This window comes from Eleutherodactylus coqui, chromosome 6, assembly GCF_035609145.1.
Source record: "Eleutherodactylus coqui strain aEleCoq1 chromosome 6, aEleCoq1.hap1, whole genome shotgun sequence".
In the NCBI taxonomy this organism is placed as follows: Eukaryota; Metazoa; Chordata; class Amphibia; order Anura; family Eleutherodactylidae; genus Eleutherodactylus; species Eleutherodactylus coqui.
In genome coordinates, this window is record NC_089842.1 from 17,563,551 (window position 1) to 17,578,579 (window position 15,029).

Sequence of the window (15,029 nt, forward strand, 5' to 3'; positions counted from 1 at the left end):
CTTTATTAGATTGTAAGTTACTACACAGTCTACATAACAGGTCAGCTTGTGATTGGATGATGATGTCACAGAGAGGTCCCACAGTCTATGTAGCAGGTCAGTCTGTGATTAGGTGATGATGTCACAGGATGAGGGCAAGGAGGTCACATAGTCTATGTAGCAGGTCAGTCTGTGATTAGGTGATGATGTAACAGTGAGGCCAGTGAGCTCATACAGTCTATGTAGCAGGTCAGTCTGTGATTAGATGATGATGTCACAGGATGAGGGCAAGGAGGTCACATAGTCTATATAGAAGATCAGCTTGTGATTGGATGATGATGCCACAGAGAGGTCCCACAGTTTGTGTAGCAGGTCAGCCTGCGATTAGGTGATGATGTCACGGTGAGGCCAGTGAGCTCATACAGTCTATGTAGCAGGTCAGTCTGTGATTGAATGATGATGTCACAGAGAGGTCCCACAGTCTGTGTAGCAGGTCAGCCTGTGATTATGTGATGATGTCACGGTGAGGCCAGTGAGCTCATACAGTCTATGTAGCAGGTCAGCCTGTGATGGGATGATGTCAGAGGATGAAGGCAAGGAGGTCACATAGTCCATGTAGAAGGCCAGCTTGTGATTGGATGCTGATGTCATAGAGAGGCCAGTGAGCTCATACAGTCTATGTAGCAGGTCAGTCTGTGATTGAATGATGTCACAAGAAGAGGGCAAGGAGGCCACATAGTCTATGTAGAAGGTCAGCTTCTGATTGGATGATGATGTCATAAAGTGGCCAGTGAGCTCATACATTCTATGTAGCAGGTCAGTCGGTGGTTGGATGATGATGTCACAGGATGACGGCAGAGGGGTCACGTAGATAAAATATTCCAGATGAGGTCTGACTAAGGACGAGTAGAGGGGGATAATTACCTCATGTGATCTAGACTCTATGCTTCTCTTAATACATCCCAGAATTGTGTTTGCCATTTTGGCTGCTGCATCACATTGTTGACTCATGTTCAGTCTATGATCTATTAGTATACCAAAGTCTTTTTCACATGTGCTGCTGCTTAGCCCAATTCCTCCCATTCTGTATGTGCTTTTTTCATTTTTCTTGCCCAGATGTAGGACTTTGCATTTCTCCTTGTTATATACCATTCTGTTAGTCGCCTCCTGCTGTGCAAGCTTTTCTAGATCTTTTTAAATACTCTCTCTGTTCCCTAGTGTTAGCTATCCCTCCCAGCTTTGTGTCATCAGCAAATTTGATCAGTTTCCCATCAATTCCCTCCTCCATATCATTTATAAAATGTTGAACAACACTGGGCCTAGGACAGCCTTGTGGTACCCCACTTGATACATTCTTCCAATCAGTTTGTGATTGGTTGATGATGTCACAGAGAGGTCACATAGTCTATGTAGAAGGTCAGTATATGATTCGATGATGATGTCACAGGATTAGTGTAGTGTGATCACACAGTCTACGTATCAAGTCAGCCTGATTAGATGATGTCAGTACTTGATGAGGTCAGTGAGCTCACACAGTTTATGTAGCTGTTCAGTCTATGATTAAGTAATGATGTCACAGGTTAAGAACAGTGAGGTCACAGAGTCTATGTAGTAGGTTAATCTCTGTGATTAGGTGATGATGTTGCAGTAAGGCCAGTGAGATCACACAATATTCGTAGCAGGTAAGTCTGTGATTGAATGATGATGTCACAGTGAAAGCAGAAAGGTCATGTAGTATGTGTAGGTCGGTCTGCGGTTAAAGGAGAATGTCCCAGGATGACGGCAGAGAGATCATATCAGGTATGTAACTATAGGGATGCAGAAGATGTGGTCACAGCCTGGAACCTTAAGGAGTCCATAAGGTCACCTTTTCCCATATGAGGAGACCAGCACTATAAATGAAGCATAATGAGGACATACAGTCTTATGTAGCAGCTCAGTCTGTGATTGAATAATGAGGTCACAGATTTACAGCACTTAGTCTATGATGGGACCGTGATGTCATAGGGTGAGGCCAGTGAGGTCACACAGTCTATACAGCAGGTTAGTATGTGATTAGATCATGATATAACTAAATTAACTTAATTATTTTCTGCATTTTCTCTTCTTTAGATCACTTTCTTTTGCCTAGTGCTATACTAAGATGTCACGTGATACCTGAGACTCATGAATGTCACAGCTTGTGTCGTCTGTACCCTGAAGTTCTTGGATTTGGATCCTGCATAAGGGACTTTTCTCCTGGACCGTGCTGGGGTCACTGGCCGTCTGGAACCTTGGCATGGGTTGGTGGTCGGCAATTTGACTGGTGCTGTATGCTCTGCGTTGAAAACCGGGATCGACTGCTGGAAGAGTAAACAGGCATTATAGATCTAAATCACATGACTATAAGCGATTCTCTTGGCAGGCGTCTTCGGGGAGTCTTCATCAGATCAATCTTACTCATTGACCAACCTTTGTCTTTGACTCGTCACATGCTGCCAATGACCACTTACCAGACTCGTGCTCTCCAGCCAGATCCTCCTTGCTGTCCGGGAATTCTGAGCTGTGCTCTGAGGGAAGGCCGGTGTCTTGTTGACCCCTTGACCCTCCACTTCCAGAGGAGTCTTGAGACTGGAAAAATACTGAACCCCCCGACTCCTGAGATCGCATCATGCTGTATCTCCGCCTCTTGTCCTGAAAGGAGAGAAAATACAAAAACTCATGATGACATCTGAAGGGGTTTTCCATCTAAATTTAGTTTTACATAAACTTTCTTAACCTCTTAAGGACATGGCTTAATTTGGTATTTAAAGGGAAACTGTCACCACCTGTGGGCACCATAGGACAGACCCTGAGGAGCCCGGCGATGTAGTTTTTATACTCATTCAGATCCCTGTTCTTGCGCTGTCATCCAAGGAAGTTATATTCATTCTTGGGGATAAAACATGTAAATTCTGCCACTGTTTTTTATTATTTTTTCTGACATTCACCGTGTGGTATGAGTGGCATTATAATATTTTTATGTGGGTCAGTGCGATTATGAAGATACCAAAATTGTAGAATTTCCTTCAGGTTTTTCTTCTTTTGTGCAATAAAAATCAGCTTTTTGATAAATATTTTTGGTGTTTCTGCATTTAATGAACTCAGAACATTTTTATTTTTCTATCGCCGCACTGTGTGAGGGTGAGATTTTTTCATGGCGACCTGTAAGGTTTATTTTTGGACTATTTCAAGATACATACAGCTTTTTGATCACTTTTGTATTTTTATTTTTTGTACAGTGTTGGTTAGAAAATGCATTCACTTTATCGTGCGGGTCACAATGGATGCGGTGATACCAGATATGTACTTTTTTTTTTTTTGTTTTACAAAAATAAATGTGGTCAAAGTTCTTTTTCTCAGATTTTTTATATACAGTAAAACCTCTAGTTTCGTTGTCTTCTAGTTTAGCCGGTTTCCAGTTTCACTGATTTTTCAAGCCAGAATTCCACCTCTAGTTTCACTGGCTGCTTCTAGCTTCATTGGTGGCCGCCAACCCACGTCACTTTGCTGCTGACGTGAACCACGTAATCTCCGGCTCAGCGTCTCCTCCTCCTGATACTGAAACGCTACCCACGCTTCTCCAGCGTTGCTGTGGATACTACTAAAACAGTACTGTAGTGTAATATAAGTGGCCATAGTAATAACTTAGGACAGATAACACAGTGATATCACCTGCAGTCCTATGTAACAGCACAGAGAACACAGTGATAACTTTTAGGACAGATAATGATGCCACCTGCAGTCCTATGTAACAGCACAGAGAACACAGTGATAACGTTGAGGACAAATAATGATGCCACCTGCAGTCCTATGCAACACCACAGAGAACACAGTGATAACTCTTAGGACAGATAATGATGCCACCTGCAGTCCTATGTAACAGCACAGAGAACACAGTGATAACACGGAGGACAGATGATGTAGTAGATGTGACTTGCAGTACTATGTAAAAGCACAGATAAAACATAGTAACGTGTTCAATAACATGCTAAATGTTAATGTATTCTTTACAGGGGTCTTTTATATTCATTTATTATTGTTATTGTTTTTGGGATTAAAAAACATTTCTATTCTCTATTAAATGTAATTTGGTGTATTTTTTTGGAATGTATAGAATAAATTAATTGTACTTACATTGATTCCTATGGAAATAATTGTCTTGAGTTTCATTGGTTTCAAGTTTGGCTGATTGCTTTCGGACGGATTACAAACAAAACTAGAGATTTGACTGTATATATTTTTTCTTTGTCCCTGTAGAGGACTTAAATGTCATCCTATGATTCCTAATATAATACACTGTGATACTTCTGTACTGCAGTGTATTATTTCGTATCCTTGACACAGATAGCCATGGAAGGCCCAGACACCCACGGTTAGGCCTCCTTTTGCCATGGCAGCCCATCAGCCCTCCATGATTACATTGGAGAGTACCAGTGACGTCAGAGATAAAGGATAACTTTATGATCGGTGGGGGTTTGACTCCTGGGACCTCTACCAATCCAGGAAAAAACGGTCAGTCCCCAAGTCAATGGAGCAGCCTCAATTTTATCGCATAGCACGAACTTGCATTTTTCGTGTGATGCGATTCGTTTTTAACATTAGAAAGTCCTATTGACTTTTGTGTTTAAAAAAAAAAAAACGCTGCAAAAGCACGTTAAAAAAATGCGCAATAAAATCGCAATGATTGCAGTGATGTTTTTGCCAGAAAAAGCAGTGCTCACGCTCAAAAGTTGTGATTTTGCCGCGATTTTCTCATGGCGATATTACGATCGCCTGTGTGAAGGAGCCCTTAAGCATATGTTATCTTTAGTCCACAAACAAACATTTGCGCTGTGCTTGTTTACGGCGCTGGATTTAATTTATTCTTCCTATGAAACTGATCGGTAATAACAGCGAAGTATTCCGGAATAATTGCTCATTTTTCCCAGGTTTATTAGCTGTTCGCACGGCGGAGCGGCTGCTGATAACCGGGACCAGCCATACATTTTAATGATACTTAGAAAGGCGCAGGCTTGAAGGCGCCGCTGTGTTTGATCACAAGTTTATTTTTTGACTTAAAAGTATCTCTAGAAATAAAGGTTCTGATTTCTGCCTCGTTACGACTTATTCCGTTGCCATGGTAAAAGCTGAAACGCGTCTGCGGAGAAGTGAATATCCAAACTCTTGCAGTGAGCAGCTTAAGGAAATTAACCAAGTGATTGCCCGCTGTGGACGCCTCGAAGGAGCAAAGAAAAAGATCTTGTAAGTGACCGGGTACAACCCCTGTCAATCAGAGGATTGGTGTTAAATGCTGCAACCAGACAAGATGCAACCCTGAACACCATAAATATTCCAAAATATTGTGCTAAGTTTTTAATACACACTGAATGGCCATTTTATTAGACCCCATCTAGTAGCGTCGGACCTATTTTGTTCTTCAGAACTGCAGCAATTCGTTGTGGTGTAGGTTCCACCAGGTGATAAAATCGCTCTGAAGGAATATCGGCCCCTGTGGACAGGAAGCTTCTTGTGAATTGCTGCAAATTAGATCGAGGTGCTGACGTCCTGACAGGAAGGGGTCATCGATTCATGCTGCTTTTGCTAAATTCTGACCCCCCATCAGCACGGGGCAACAGAAATCTGGATCCATCTGACCAGGCAATGTTTATCCACTGCTCAGTGATACAATTATTGCGATCTTTTGCCCGCTGAAGTCTCGCCTCTCTCAGACATAGTGGAGCTGGAACGGGTTGTCTGCTGTTATAGCCAATCTGTACTAACAAGCAGCGAGTTGTACCTTCGGATACTTTAATCCAAGCACCGGTGTTGTATTCGGCTGCTCCGAACTGTGCAGCTCCTGTTGGTCAGAACGATTCCTGACATCCTCCTCCGACCCCTTTCAGTGATGAGTTGTTTCCATCCACTGGATCCCCTTTCACTGGATGTTTTCCTCAATCACGCCATTCTTGGTATACTTTCCAAACTGCTGTAATAGAAAATCCCTCGCGGTCGGAAGCGAGACCCCGGCTAGACCAACACTAATGACCGGGCCTCATTGGAAGTCACTCAGATCTCTGGACTCTCCCATCTAATGTGGATTCACACTGAAACTGATCCACGGAAAACTTGTCATGTGATTTTATGTTGCGCTCCGGGGGCACGGCTCTAATTTCCATACAGGGAAGGGCCAATGGTAAGAGCGCCAGAGGATCTAATAAAGGGCCCAGGAGCGTACTGCATATGGTTTTACTACTGAGATCAATGTATATATTTGTATGTTGTAAACATGACACTTCTCGGCTCTACTGAAGTATGAAGTTGCAAAGATGGGAGGGGCTTAATTTCCAGGCCTCTCCCCAACGGTCTATTCCCAACTGCATGTACTGGTAGAAAGAGCAATGAGAACCATCCTGTTTCTGCGCTATCCCTGCACAGTCCCTGATATCACTGCTGCTTAAGGGCACAGATTCATCTTGGATGTTGGCTGGCAGCGCCCTCTATAGATGCACCCAACTCCTTTTATACAACTGCAGATGAAGATGAGCAGCAAACATGACAGCTATTGCAAAAATTATGTTTGTCAATTACTTGTATGAAATTGTGCATGGCTGCCATCATTGCCAGTAAATGGTCAATTCCTGTCTAAGAAATAGAGGACTTAACTCAAGACGACCAGCAGCTTCATGGCTCTATTTTCCAGTAGTGGAGAATCCCTTTAAATAAGCCCCGCCCTCATCATATAAATATTGGATCCTCTCATGTATAAACTATTGACTGCAACTGATAAACATCGAAAACAGTAGAGAGAATATACAACAGCATGGCCGTGCAGTCACAAAAGGTGCTGGCCACCAGCTTGTCATGGGGTGCCAGGTGCATGTAGGCTGGGGGCGATCACCCCACTTAGGTCCATCCAGCCAGATCTTCTTCCTCTGTATGAAAACTTGTGGAGCTACATAATTTATCCTCCTCCTGCCTCTGTCTCCTCCCTTTTGATGTTCCAAGGCACCACTGTCAGCCAATCAGTTCCCTTGCAACACAATCACTTACTTTTGCTACTGCATTTATGCTCTAAGCTTAGTTCTGGTGCTGTATTTATGTTATAAGCTTCGTTCTGGTATTGTATCTATGCAATGAGGTTGGATCATACTGTATTATGTTATTAGTACCGTTCTAGTGCTGTATTTATGTTATGAGATTGGTACTGGTATTGTAACTCTGCACAGGGGTTGGGTCATATAGTATTATGTTATTAGCTTGGTTATAGTGCCCTATTTATGCTGTGAGCTTCACTGTGGTGATGTATTCATCGTATGAGTTTGATTCTGGTGCTGTATGTATGTTATAAACTTGGTTCTGGAGCTGTATTTATGTCATGATCTTGGATCTGGTACTTTATTTATGTTATGATCTTGGTTCTGGTGCTTTATTTATGCTAAAGTCTTGGTTTTGGAGCTATATTTATGTTATGATCTTGGTTCTGGTGCTGTATTTATGTTATTATCTTGGTTCTGGTGCTGTAGTTATGTTATGATCTTGGTTCTGGAGCTGTAGTTGTGTTTTAATCTTGGTTCTGAAGCTGTATTTATGTTACTAGCATGGTTCTGGTGCTGTGTTTATGTTATAAGCTTGGTTCCGTTGCCGCATTTATGTTATGAGCTTGGTTCTTCTGCCGTATTTATGACGTGAGCTTGGTTTTGCTGCCATATTTATGAAGTGAGCTTGGTTGTGGTGTTGTATTTATGATGTGAGCTTGGTTGTGGTACGGCATTTATGTAGTGAGCTGGGTTGTGGTGCTGTATTTATGTAGTGAGCTGGGTTGTGGTGCTGTATTTATGTAGTGAGCTGGGTTGTGGTGCTGTATTTATGTAGTGAGCAGGGTTGTGGTGCTGTATTTATCTAGTGAGCAGGGTTGTGGTGCTGTATTTATCTAGTGTGCTGGGTTGTGGTGCTGTATTTATCTAGTGAGCTGGGTTGTGGTGCTGTATTTATCTAGTGAGCTGGGTTGCCGTGCTGTATTTATGCAGTGAGCTGGGTTGTGGTGCTGTATTTATCTAGTGAGCTTGGTTGTGGTGCTGTATTTATGCAGTGAGCTGGGTTGTGGTGCTGTATTTATCTAGTGAGTTGGGTTCTAGTGCTGTGTTTATGCATTGAGCTGGATTGTGGTGCAGTATTTATGCAGTGAGCTGGGTTGTGGTGCTGTATTTATCTAGTGAGCTGGGTTGTGGCGCTGTATTTATGCAGTGAGCTGGGTTGTGGTGCTGTATTTATGTAGTGAGCTGGGTTGTGGTGCTGTATTTATGCAGTGAGCTGGGTTGTGGTGCTGTATTTATGTAGTGAGCTGGGTTGTGGTGCTGTATTTATGCAGTGAGCTGGGTTGTGGTGCTGTATTTATGTAGTGAGCTGGGTTGTGGTGCTGTATTTATCTAGTGAGCTGGGTTGGGGTGCTGTATTTATGCAGTGAGCTGGCTTGTGGTGCTGTATTTATGCAGTGAGCTGGGTTGTGGTGCTGTATTTATCTAGTGAGCTGGGTTGTGGTGCTGCATTTATGCAGTGAACTGGGTTGTGGTGCTGTATTTATGCAGTGAGCTGGGTTGTGGTGCTGTATTTATGTACTGAGCTGGTTTGTGGTGCTGTATTTATCTAGTGAGCTGGGTTGTGGTGCTGTTTTTATGTAGTGAGCTGGGTTGTGGTGCTGTTTTTATGCAGTGAGCTGGGTTGTGGTGCTGTATTTATGTAATGAGCTGGCTTGTAGTGCTGTATTTATGTAGTGAGCTGGGTTGTGGTGCTGTATTTATGTAGTGAGCTGGGTTGTGGTGCTGTATTTATGTAGTGAGCTGGGTTGTGGTGCTGTATTTATGCAGTGAGCTGGGTTGTGGTGCTGTATTTATGTAGTGAGCTAGGCTGTGGTGCTGTATTTATGCAGTGAGCTGGGTGGTGGTGCTGTATTTATATAGTGAGCTGGGTTGTGGTGCTGTATTTATGTTGTGAGCTGGGTTGTGGTGCTGTATTTATGTAGTGAGCTGGGTGGTGGTGCTGTATTTATGTAGTGAGCTGGGTTGTGGTGCTGTATTTATGTAGTGAGCTGGGTTGTGGTGCTGTATTTATGTAGTGAGCTGGGTTGTGGTGCTGTATTTATGTAGTGAGCTGGGTGGTGGTGCTGTATTTATATAGTGAGCTGGGTGGTGGTGCTGTATTTATGTAGTGAGCTGGGTTGTGGTGCTGTATTTATGTAGTGAGCTGGGTTGTGGTGCTGTATTTATATAGTGAGCCGGGTTGTGGTGCTGTATTTATGTAGTGAGCTGGGTTGTGGTGCTGTATTTATGCAGTGAGCCGGGTTGTGGTGCTGTATTTATGCAGTGAGCTGGGTTGTGGTGCTGTATTTATGTAGTGAGCTGGGTTGTGGTGCTGTATTTATGCAGTGAGCTGGGTTGTGGTGCTGTATTTATGCAGTGAGCTGGGTTGTGGTGCTATATTTATGTAGTGAGCTGGGTTGTGGTGCTGTATTTATGCAGTAAGCTGGGTTGTGGTGCTGTATTTATGTAGTGAGCTGGGTTGTGGTGCTGTATTTATGCAGTGAGCTGGGTCGTGGTGCTGTATTTATGCAGTAAGCTGGGTTGTGGTGCTGTATGTATGTAGTGAGCTGGGTTGTGGTGCTGTATTTATGCAGTGAGCTGGGTTGTGGTGCTGTATTTATGTAGTGAGCTAGGCTGTGGTGCTGTATTTATGTTGTGAGCTGGGTTGTGGTGCTGTATTTATGTAGTGAGCTGGGTGGTGGTGCTGTATTTATACAGTGAGCTGGGTGGTGGTGCTGTATTTATGTAGTGAGCTGGGTTGTGGTGCTGTATTTATGTAGTGAGCTGGGTTGTGGTGCTGTATTTTTATAGTGAGCTGGGTTGTGGTGCTGTATTTATGTAGTGAGCTGGGTTGTGGTGCTGTATTTATGCAGTGAGCTGGGTTGTGGTGCTGTATTTATGCAGTGAGCTGGGTTGTGGTGCTGTATTTATGCAGTGAGCTGGGTTGTGGTGCTGTATTTATGTAGTGAGCTGGGTTGTGGTGCTGTATTTATGCAGTGAGCTGGGTTGTGGTGCTGTATTTATGCAGTGCGCTGGGTTGTGGTGCTGTATTTATGCAGTAAGCTGGGTTGTGGTGCTGTATTTATGCAGTAAGCTGGGTTGTGGTGCTGTATGTATGTAGTGAGCTGGGTTGTGGTGCTGTATTTATGCAGTGAGCTGGGTTGTGGTGCTGTATTTATATAGTGAGCTAGGCTGTGGTGCTGTATTTATGTTGTGAGCTGGGTTGTGGTGCTGTACTTATGCAGTAAGCTGGGTTGTGGTGCTGTATTTATGCAGTAAGCTGGGTTGTGGTGCTGTATGTATGTAGTGAGCTGGGTTGTGGTGCTGTATTTATGCAGTGAGCTGGGTTGTGGTGCTGTATTTATGTAGTGAGCTAGGCAGTGGTGCTGTATGTATGTTGTGAGCTGGGTTGTGGTGCTGTATTTATGCAGTGCGCTGGGTTGTGGTGCTGTATTTATGCAGTAAGCTGGGTTGTGGTGCTGTATTTATGCAGTAAGCTGGGTTGTGGTGCTGTATGTATGTAGTGAGCTGGGTTGTGGTGCTGTATTTATGTAGTGAGCTGGGTTGTGGTGCTGTATTTATGTAGTGAGCTGGGTTGTGGTGCTGTATTTATATAGTGAGCTGGGTTGTGGTGCTGTATTTATGTAGTGAGCTGGGTTGTGGTGCTGTATTTATGCAGTGAGCTGGGTTGTGGTGCTGTATTTATGCAGTGAGCTGGGTTGTGGTGCTGTATTTATGCAGTGAGCTGGGTTGTGGTGCTGTATTTATGCAGTGAGCTGGGTTGTGGTGCTATATTTATGTAGTGAGCTGGGTTGTGGTGCTGTATTTATGCAGTAAGCTGGGTTGTGGTGCTGTATTTATGTAGTGAGCTGGGTTGTGGTGCTGTATTTATGCAGTGAGCTGGGTCGTGGTGCTGTATTTATGCAGTGAGCTGGGTTGTGGTGCTGTATTTATGTAGTGAGCTGGGTTGTGGTGCTGTATTAATGTAGTGAGCTGGGTTGTGGTGCTGTATTTATGCAGTAAGCTGGGTTGTGGTGCTGTATTTATGCAGTGAGCAGGATTGTGGTGCTGTATTTATGCGGTGAGCTGGGTTGTGGTGCTGTATTTATGCAGTGAGCTGGGTTGTGGTGCTGTATTTATGCGGTGAGCTGGGTTGTGGTGCTGTATTTATGCAGTAAGCTTGGTTGTGGTGCTATATTTATGTAGTGAACTGGGTTGTGGTGCTGTATTTATGTAGTGAGCTGGGCTGTGGTGCTGTATTTATGCTGTGAGCTGGGTGGTGGTGCTGTATTTATCTAGTGAGCTGGGTTGTGGTGCTGTATTTATGCAGTGAGCTGGGTTGTGGTGCTGTATTTATATAGTGAGCTGGGTTGTGGTGCTGTATTTATGTAGTGAGCTGGGTTGTGGTGCTGTATTTATGTAGTGAGCTGGGTTGCGTGCTGTATTTATGTAGTGAGCTGGGTTGTGGGGCTGTATGTATGTAGTGAGCTGGGTTGTGGTGCTGTATTTATGCAGTGAGCTGGGTTGTGGTGCTGTATTTATGCAGTGAGCTGGGTTGTGGTGCTGTATTTATGCAGTGAGCTGGGTTGTGGTGCTGTATTTATGCAGTGAGCTGGGTTGTGGTGCTGTATTTATGCAGTAAGCTGGGTTGTGGTGCTGTATTTATGCAGTAAGCTGGGTTGTGGTGCTGTATTTATGCAGTGAGCTGGGTTGTGGTGCTGTATTTATGCAGTGAGCTGGGTTGTGGTGCTGTATTTATGCAGTGAGCTGGGTTGTGGTCCTGTATTTATGCAGTAAGCTGGGTTGTGGTGCTGTATGTATGTAGTGAGCTGGGTTGTGGTGCTGTATTTATGCAGTGAGCTGGGTTGTGGTGCTGTATTTATATAGTGAGCTAGGCTGTGGTGCTGTATTTATGTTGTGAGCTGGGTTGTGGTGCTGTATTTATGTAGTGAGCTGGGTGGTGGTGCTGCATTTATGCAGTGAGCTGGGTTGTGGTGCTGTATTTATGTAGTGAGCTGGATTGTGGTGCTGTATTTATGTAGTGAGCTGGGTTGTGGTGCTGTATTTACATAGTGAGCTGGGTTGTGGTGCTGTATTTATGCAGTGAGCTGGGTTGTGGTGCTGTATTTATGCAGTAAGCTGGGTTGTGGTGCTGTATTTATGTAGTGAGCTGGGTTGTGGTGCTGTATTTATGCAGTGAGCTGGGTCATGGTGCTGTATTTATGCAGTGAGCTGGGTTGTGGTGCTGTATTTATGTAGTGAGCTGGGTTGTGGTGCTGTATTTATGCAGTAAGCTGGGTTGTGGTGCTGTATTTATGTAGTGAGCTGGGTTGTGGTGCTGTGTTTATGCAGTGAGCTGGGTTGTGGTGCTGTATTTATGCGGTGAGCTGGGTTGTGGTGCTGTATTTATGCAGTAAGCTGGGTTGTGGTGCTGTATTTATGTAGTGAGCTGGGTTGTGGTGCTGTATTTATGCAGTAAGCTGGGCTGTGGTGCTGTATTTATGTTGTGAGCTGGGTTGTGGTGCTGTATTTATGTAGTGAGCTGGGTTATGGTGCTGTATGTATGCAGTGAGCTGGGTTGTGGTGCTGTATTAATGTAGTGAGCTGGGTTGTGGTGCTTTATTTATATAGTGAGCTGGGCTGTGGTGCTGTATTTATGTAGTGAGCTGGGTTGTAGTGCTGTATTTATCTAGTGAGCTGGGTTGTGGTGCTGTATTTATATAGTGAGCTGGGTTGTGGTGCTGTATTTATGTAGTGAGCTGGGTTGTGGTGCTGTATTTATGTAGTGAGCTGGGTTGCGTGCTGTATTTATGTAGTGATCTGGGTTGTGGGGCTGTATATATGTAGTGAGCTGGGTTGTGGTGCTGTATTTATGTAGTGAGCTGGGTTGTGGTGCTGTATTTATGCAGTGAGCTGGGTTGTGGTGCTGTATTTATGCAGTAAGCTGGGTTGTGGTGCTGTATTTATGCAGTAAGCTGGGTTGTGGTGCTGTATGTATGTAGTGAGCTGGGTTGTGGTGCTGTATTTATATAGTGAGCTAGGCTGTGGTGCTGTATTTATGTTGTGAGCTGGGTTGTGGTGCTGTATTTATGTAGTGAGCTGGGTGGTGGTGCTGTATTTATGTAGTGAGCTGGGTTGTGGTGCTGTATTTATGTAGTGAGCTGGGTTGTGGTGCTGTATTTATATAGTGAGCTGGGTTGTGGTGCTGTATTTATGTAGTGAGCTGGGTTGTGGTGCTGTATGTATGCAGTGAGCTGGGTTGTGGTGCTGTATTTATGCAGTGAGCTGGCTTGTGGTGCTGTATTTATGTAGTCAGCTGGGTTGTGGTGCTGTATTTATGCAGTGAGCTGGGTTGTGGTGCTGTATTTATGCAGTGAGCTGGGTTGTGGTGCTATATTTATGTAGTGAGCTGGGTTGTGGTGCTGTATTTATGCAGTAAGCTGGGTTGTGGTGCTGTATTTATGTAGTGAGCTGGGTTGTGGTGCTGTATTTATGCAGTGAGCTGGGTCGTGGTGCTGTATTTATGCAGTGAGCTGGGTTGTGGTGCTGTATTTATGTAGTGAGCTGGGTTGTGGTGCTGTATTTATGCAGTAAGCTGGGTTGTGGTGCTGTATTTATGCAGTGAGCTGGATTGTGGTGCTGTATTTATGCGGTGAGCTGGGTTGTGGTGCTGTATTTATGCAGTGAGCTGGGTTGTGGTGCTGTATTTATGCGGTGAACTGGGTTGTGGTGCTGTATTTATGCAGTAAGCTGGGTTGTGGTGCTGTATTTATGTAGTGAGCGGGGTTGTGGTGCTGTATTTATGTAGTGAGCTGGGTTGTGGTGCTGTATTTATGCAGTGAGCTGGGTTGTGGTGCTGTATTTATGCAGTGAGCTGGGTTGTGGTGCTATATTTATGTAGTGAGCAGGGTTGTGGTGCTGTATTTATGCAGTAAGCTGGGTTGTGGTGCTGTATTTATGTAGTGAGCTGGGTTGTGGTGCTGTATTTATGCAGTGAGCTGGGTCGTGGTGCTGTATTTATGCAGTGAGCTGGGTTGTGGTGCTGTATTTATGTAGTGAGCTGGGTTGTGGTGCTGTATTTATGCAGTAAGCTGGGTTGTGGTGCTGTATTTATGCAGTGAGCTGGATTGTGGTGCTGTATTTATGCGGTGAGCTGGGTTGTGGTGCTGTATTTATGCAGTGAGCTGGGTTGTGGTGCTGTATTTATGCTGTGAGCTGGGTTGTGGTGCTGTATTTATGCAGTAAGCTGGGTTGTGGTACTGTATTTATGTAGTGAGCTGGGTTGTGGTGCTGTATTTATGCAGTGAGCTGGGCTGTGGTGCTGTATTTATGTTGTGAGCTGGGTGGTGGTGCTGTATTTATGTAGTGAGCTGGGTTGTGGTGCTGTATGTATGCAGTGAGCTGGGTTGTGGTGCTGTATTAATGTAGTGAGCTGGGTTCTGGTGCTGTATTTATATAGTGAGCTGGGTTGTGGTGCTGTATTTATATAGTGAGCTGGGCTGTGGTGCTGTATTTATGTAGTGAGCTGGGTTGTGGTGCTGTATTTATATAGTGAGCTGGGCTGTGGTGCTGTATTTATGTTGTGAGCTGGGTTGTGGTGCTGTATTTATGTAGTGAACTGGGTTGTGGTGCTGTATTTATGTAGTGAGCAGGGTTGTGGTGCTGTATTTATGTAGTGAGCTGGGTTGTGGTGCTGTATTTATATAGTGAGCTGGGTTGTGGTGCTGTATTTATGTAGTGAGCTGGGTGGTGGTGCTGTATTTATATAGTAAGCTTGGTTCTAATGTTGTATTTATATACTGAGCTTAGCTTTTATTCCAAGCTGTTCTGATAGGACTATGCTGCTATTTTGGTGCTTTCTGCACAAAGAAAATACAGGCAGGCTATCTATCAGTGCCATATATATAATTTTTGCTCTTATGATGGGGGGAGGGGCGCAAAAAAATTCCGCAGAGCGTGCCATCAAACCTAAGG

At 44.3% G+C, this 15,029-nt stretch overlaps 1 protein-coding gene across 1 annotated transcript in view; it reads right to left on the reverse strand.

The window, feature by feature from the left end:
- Positions 1-15,029, reverse strand: part of VWA5B1 (von Willebrand factor A domain containing 5B1) — a 94,729-nt gene that overhangs the window by 20,823 nt on the left and 58,877 nt on the right. The window contains exons 12-13 of the mRNA XM_066572618.1: positions 2,472-2,652; positions 2,137-2,318 (exon numbers count right to left, since the gene is read on the reverse strand). Coding sequence (XP_066428715.1) covers positions 2,137-2,318; positions 2,472-2,652 — 363 coding nt within the window. The remainder of the gene's footprint in view (positions 1-2,136; positions 2,319-2,471; positions 2,653-15,029) is intronic.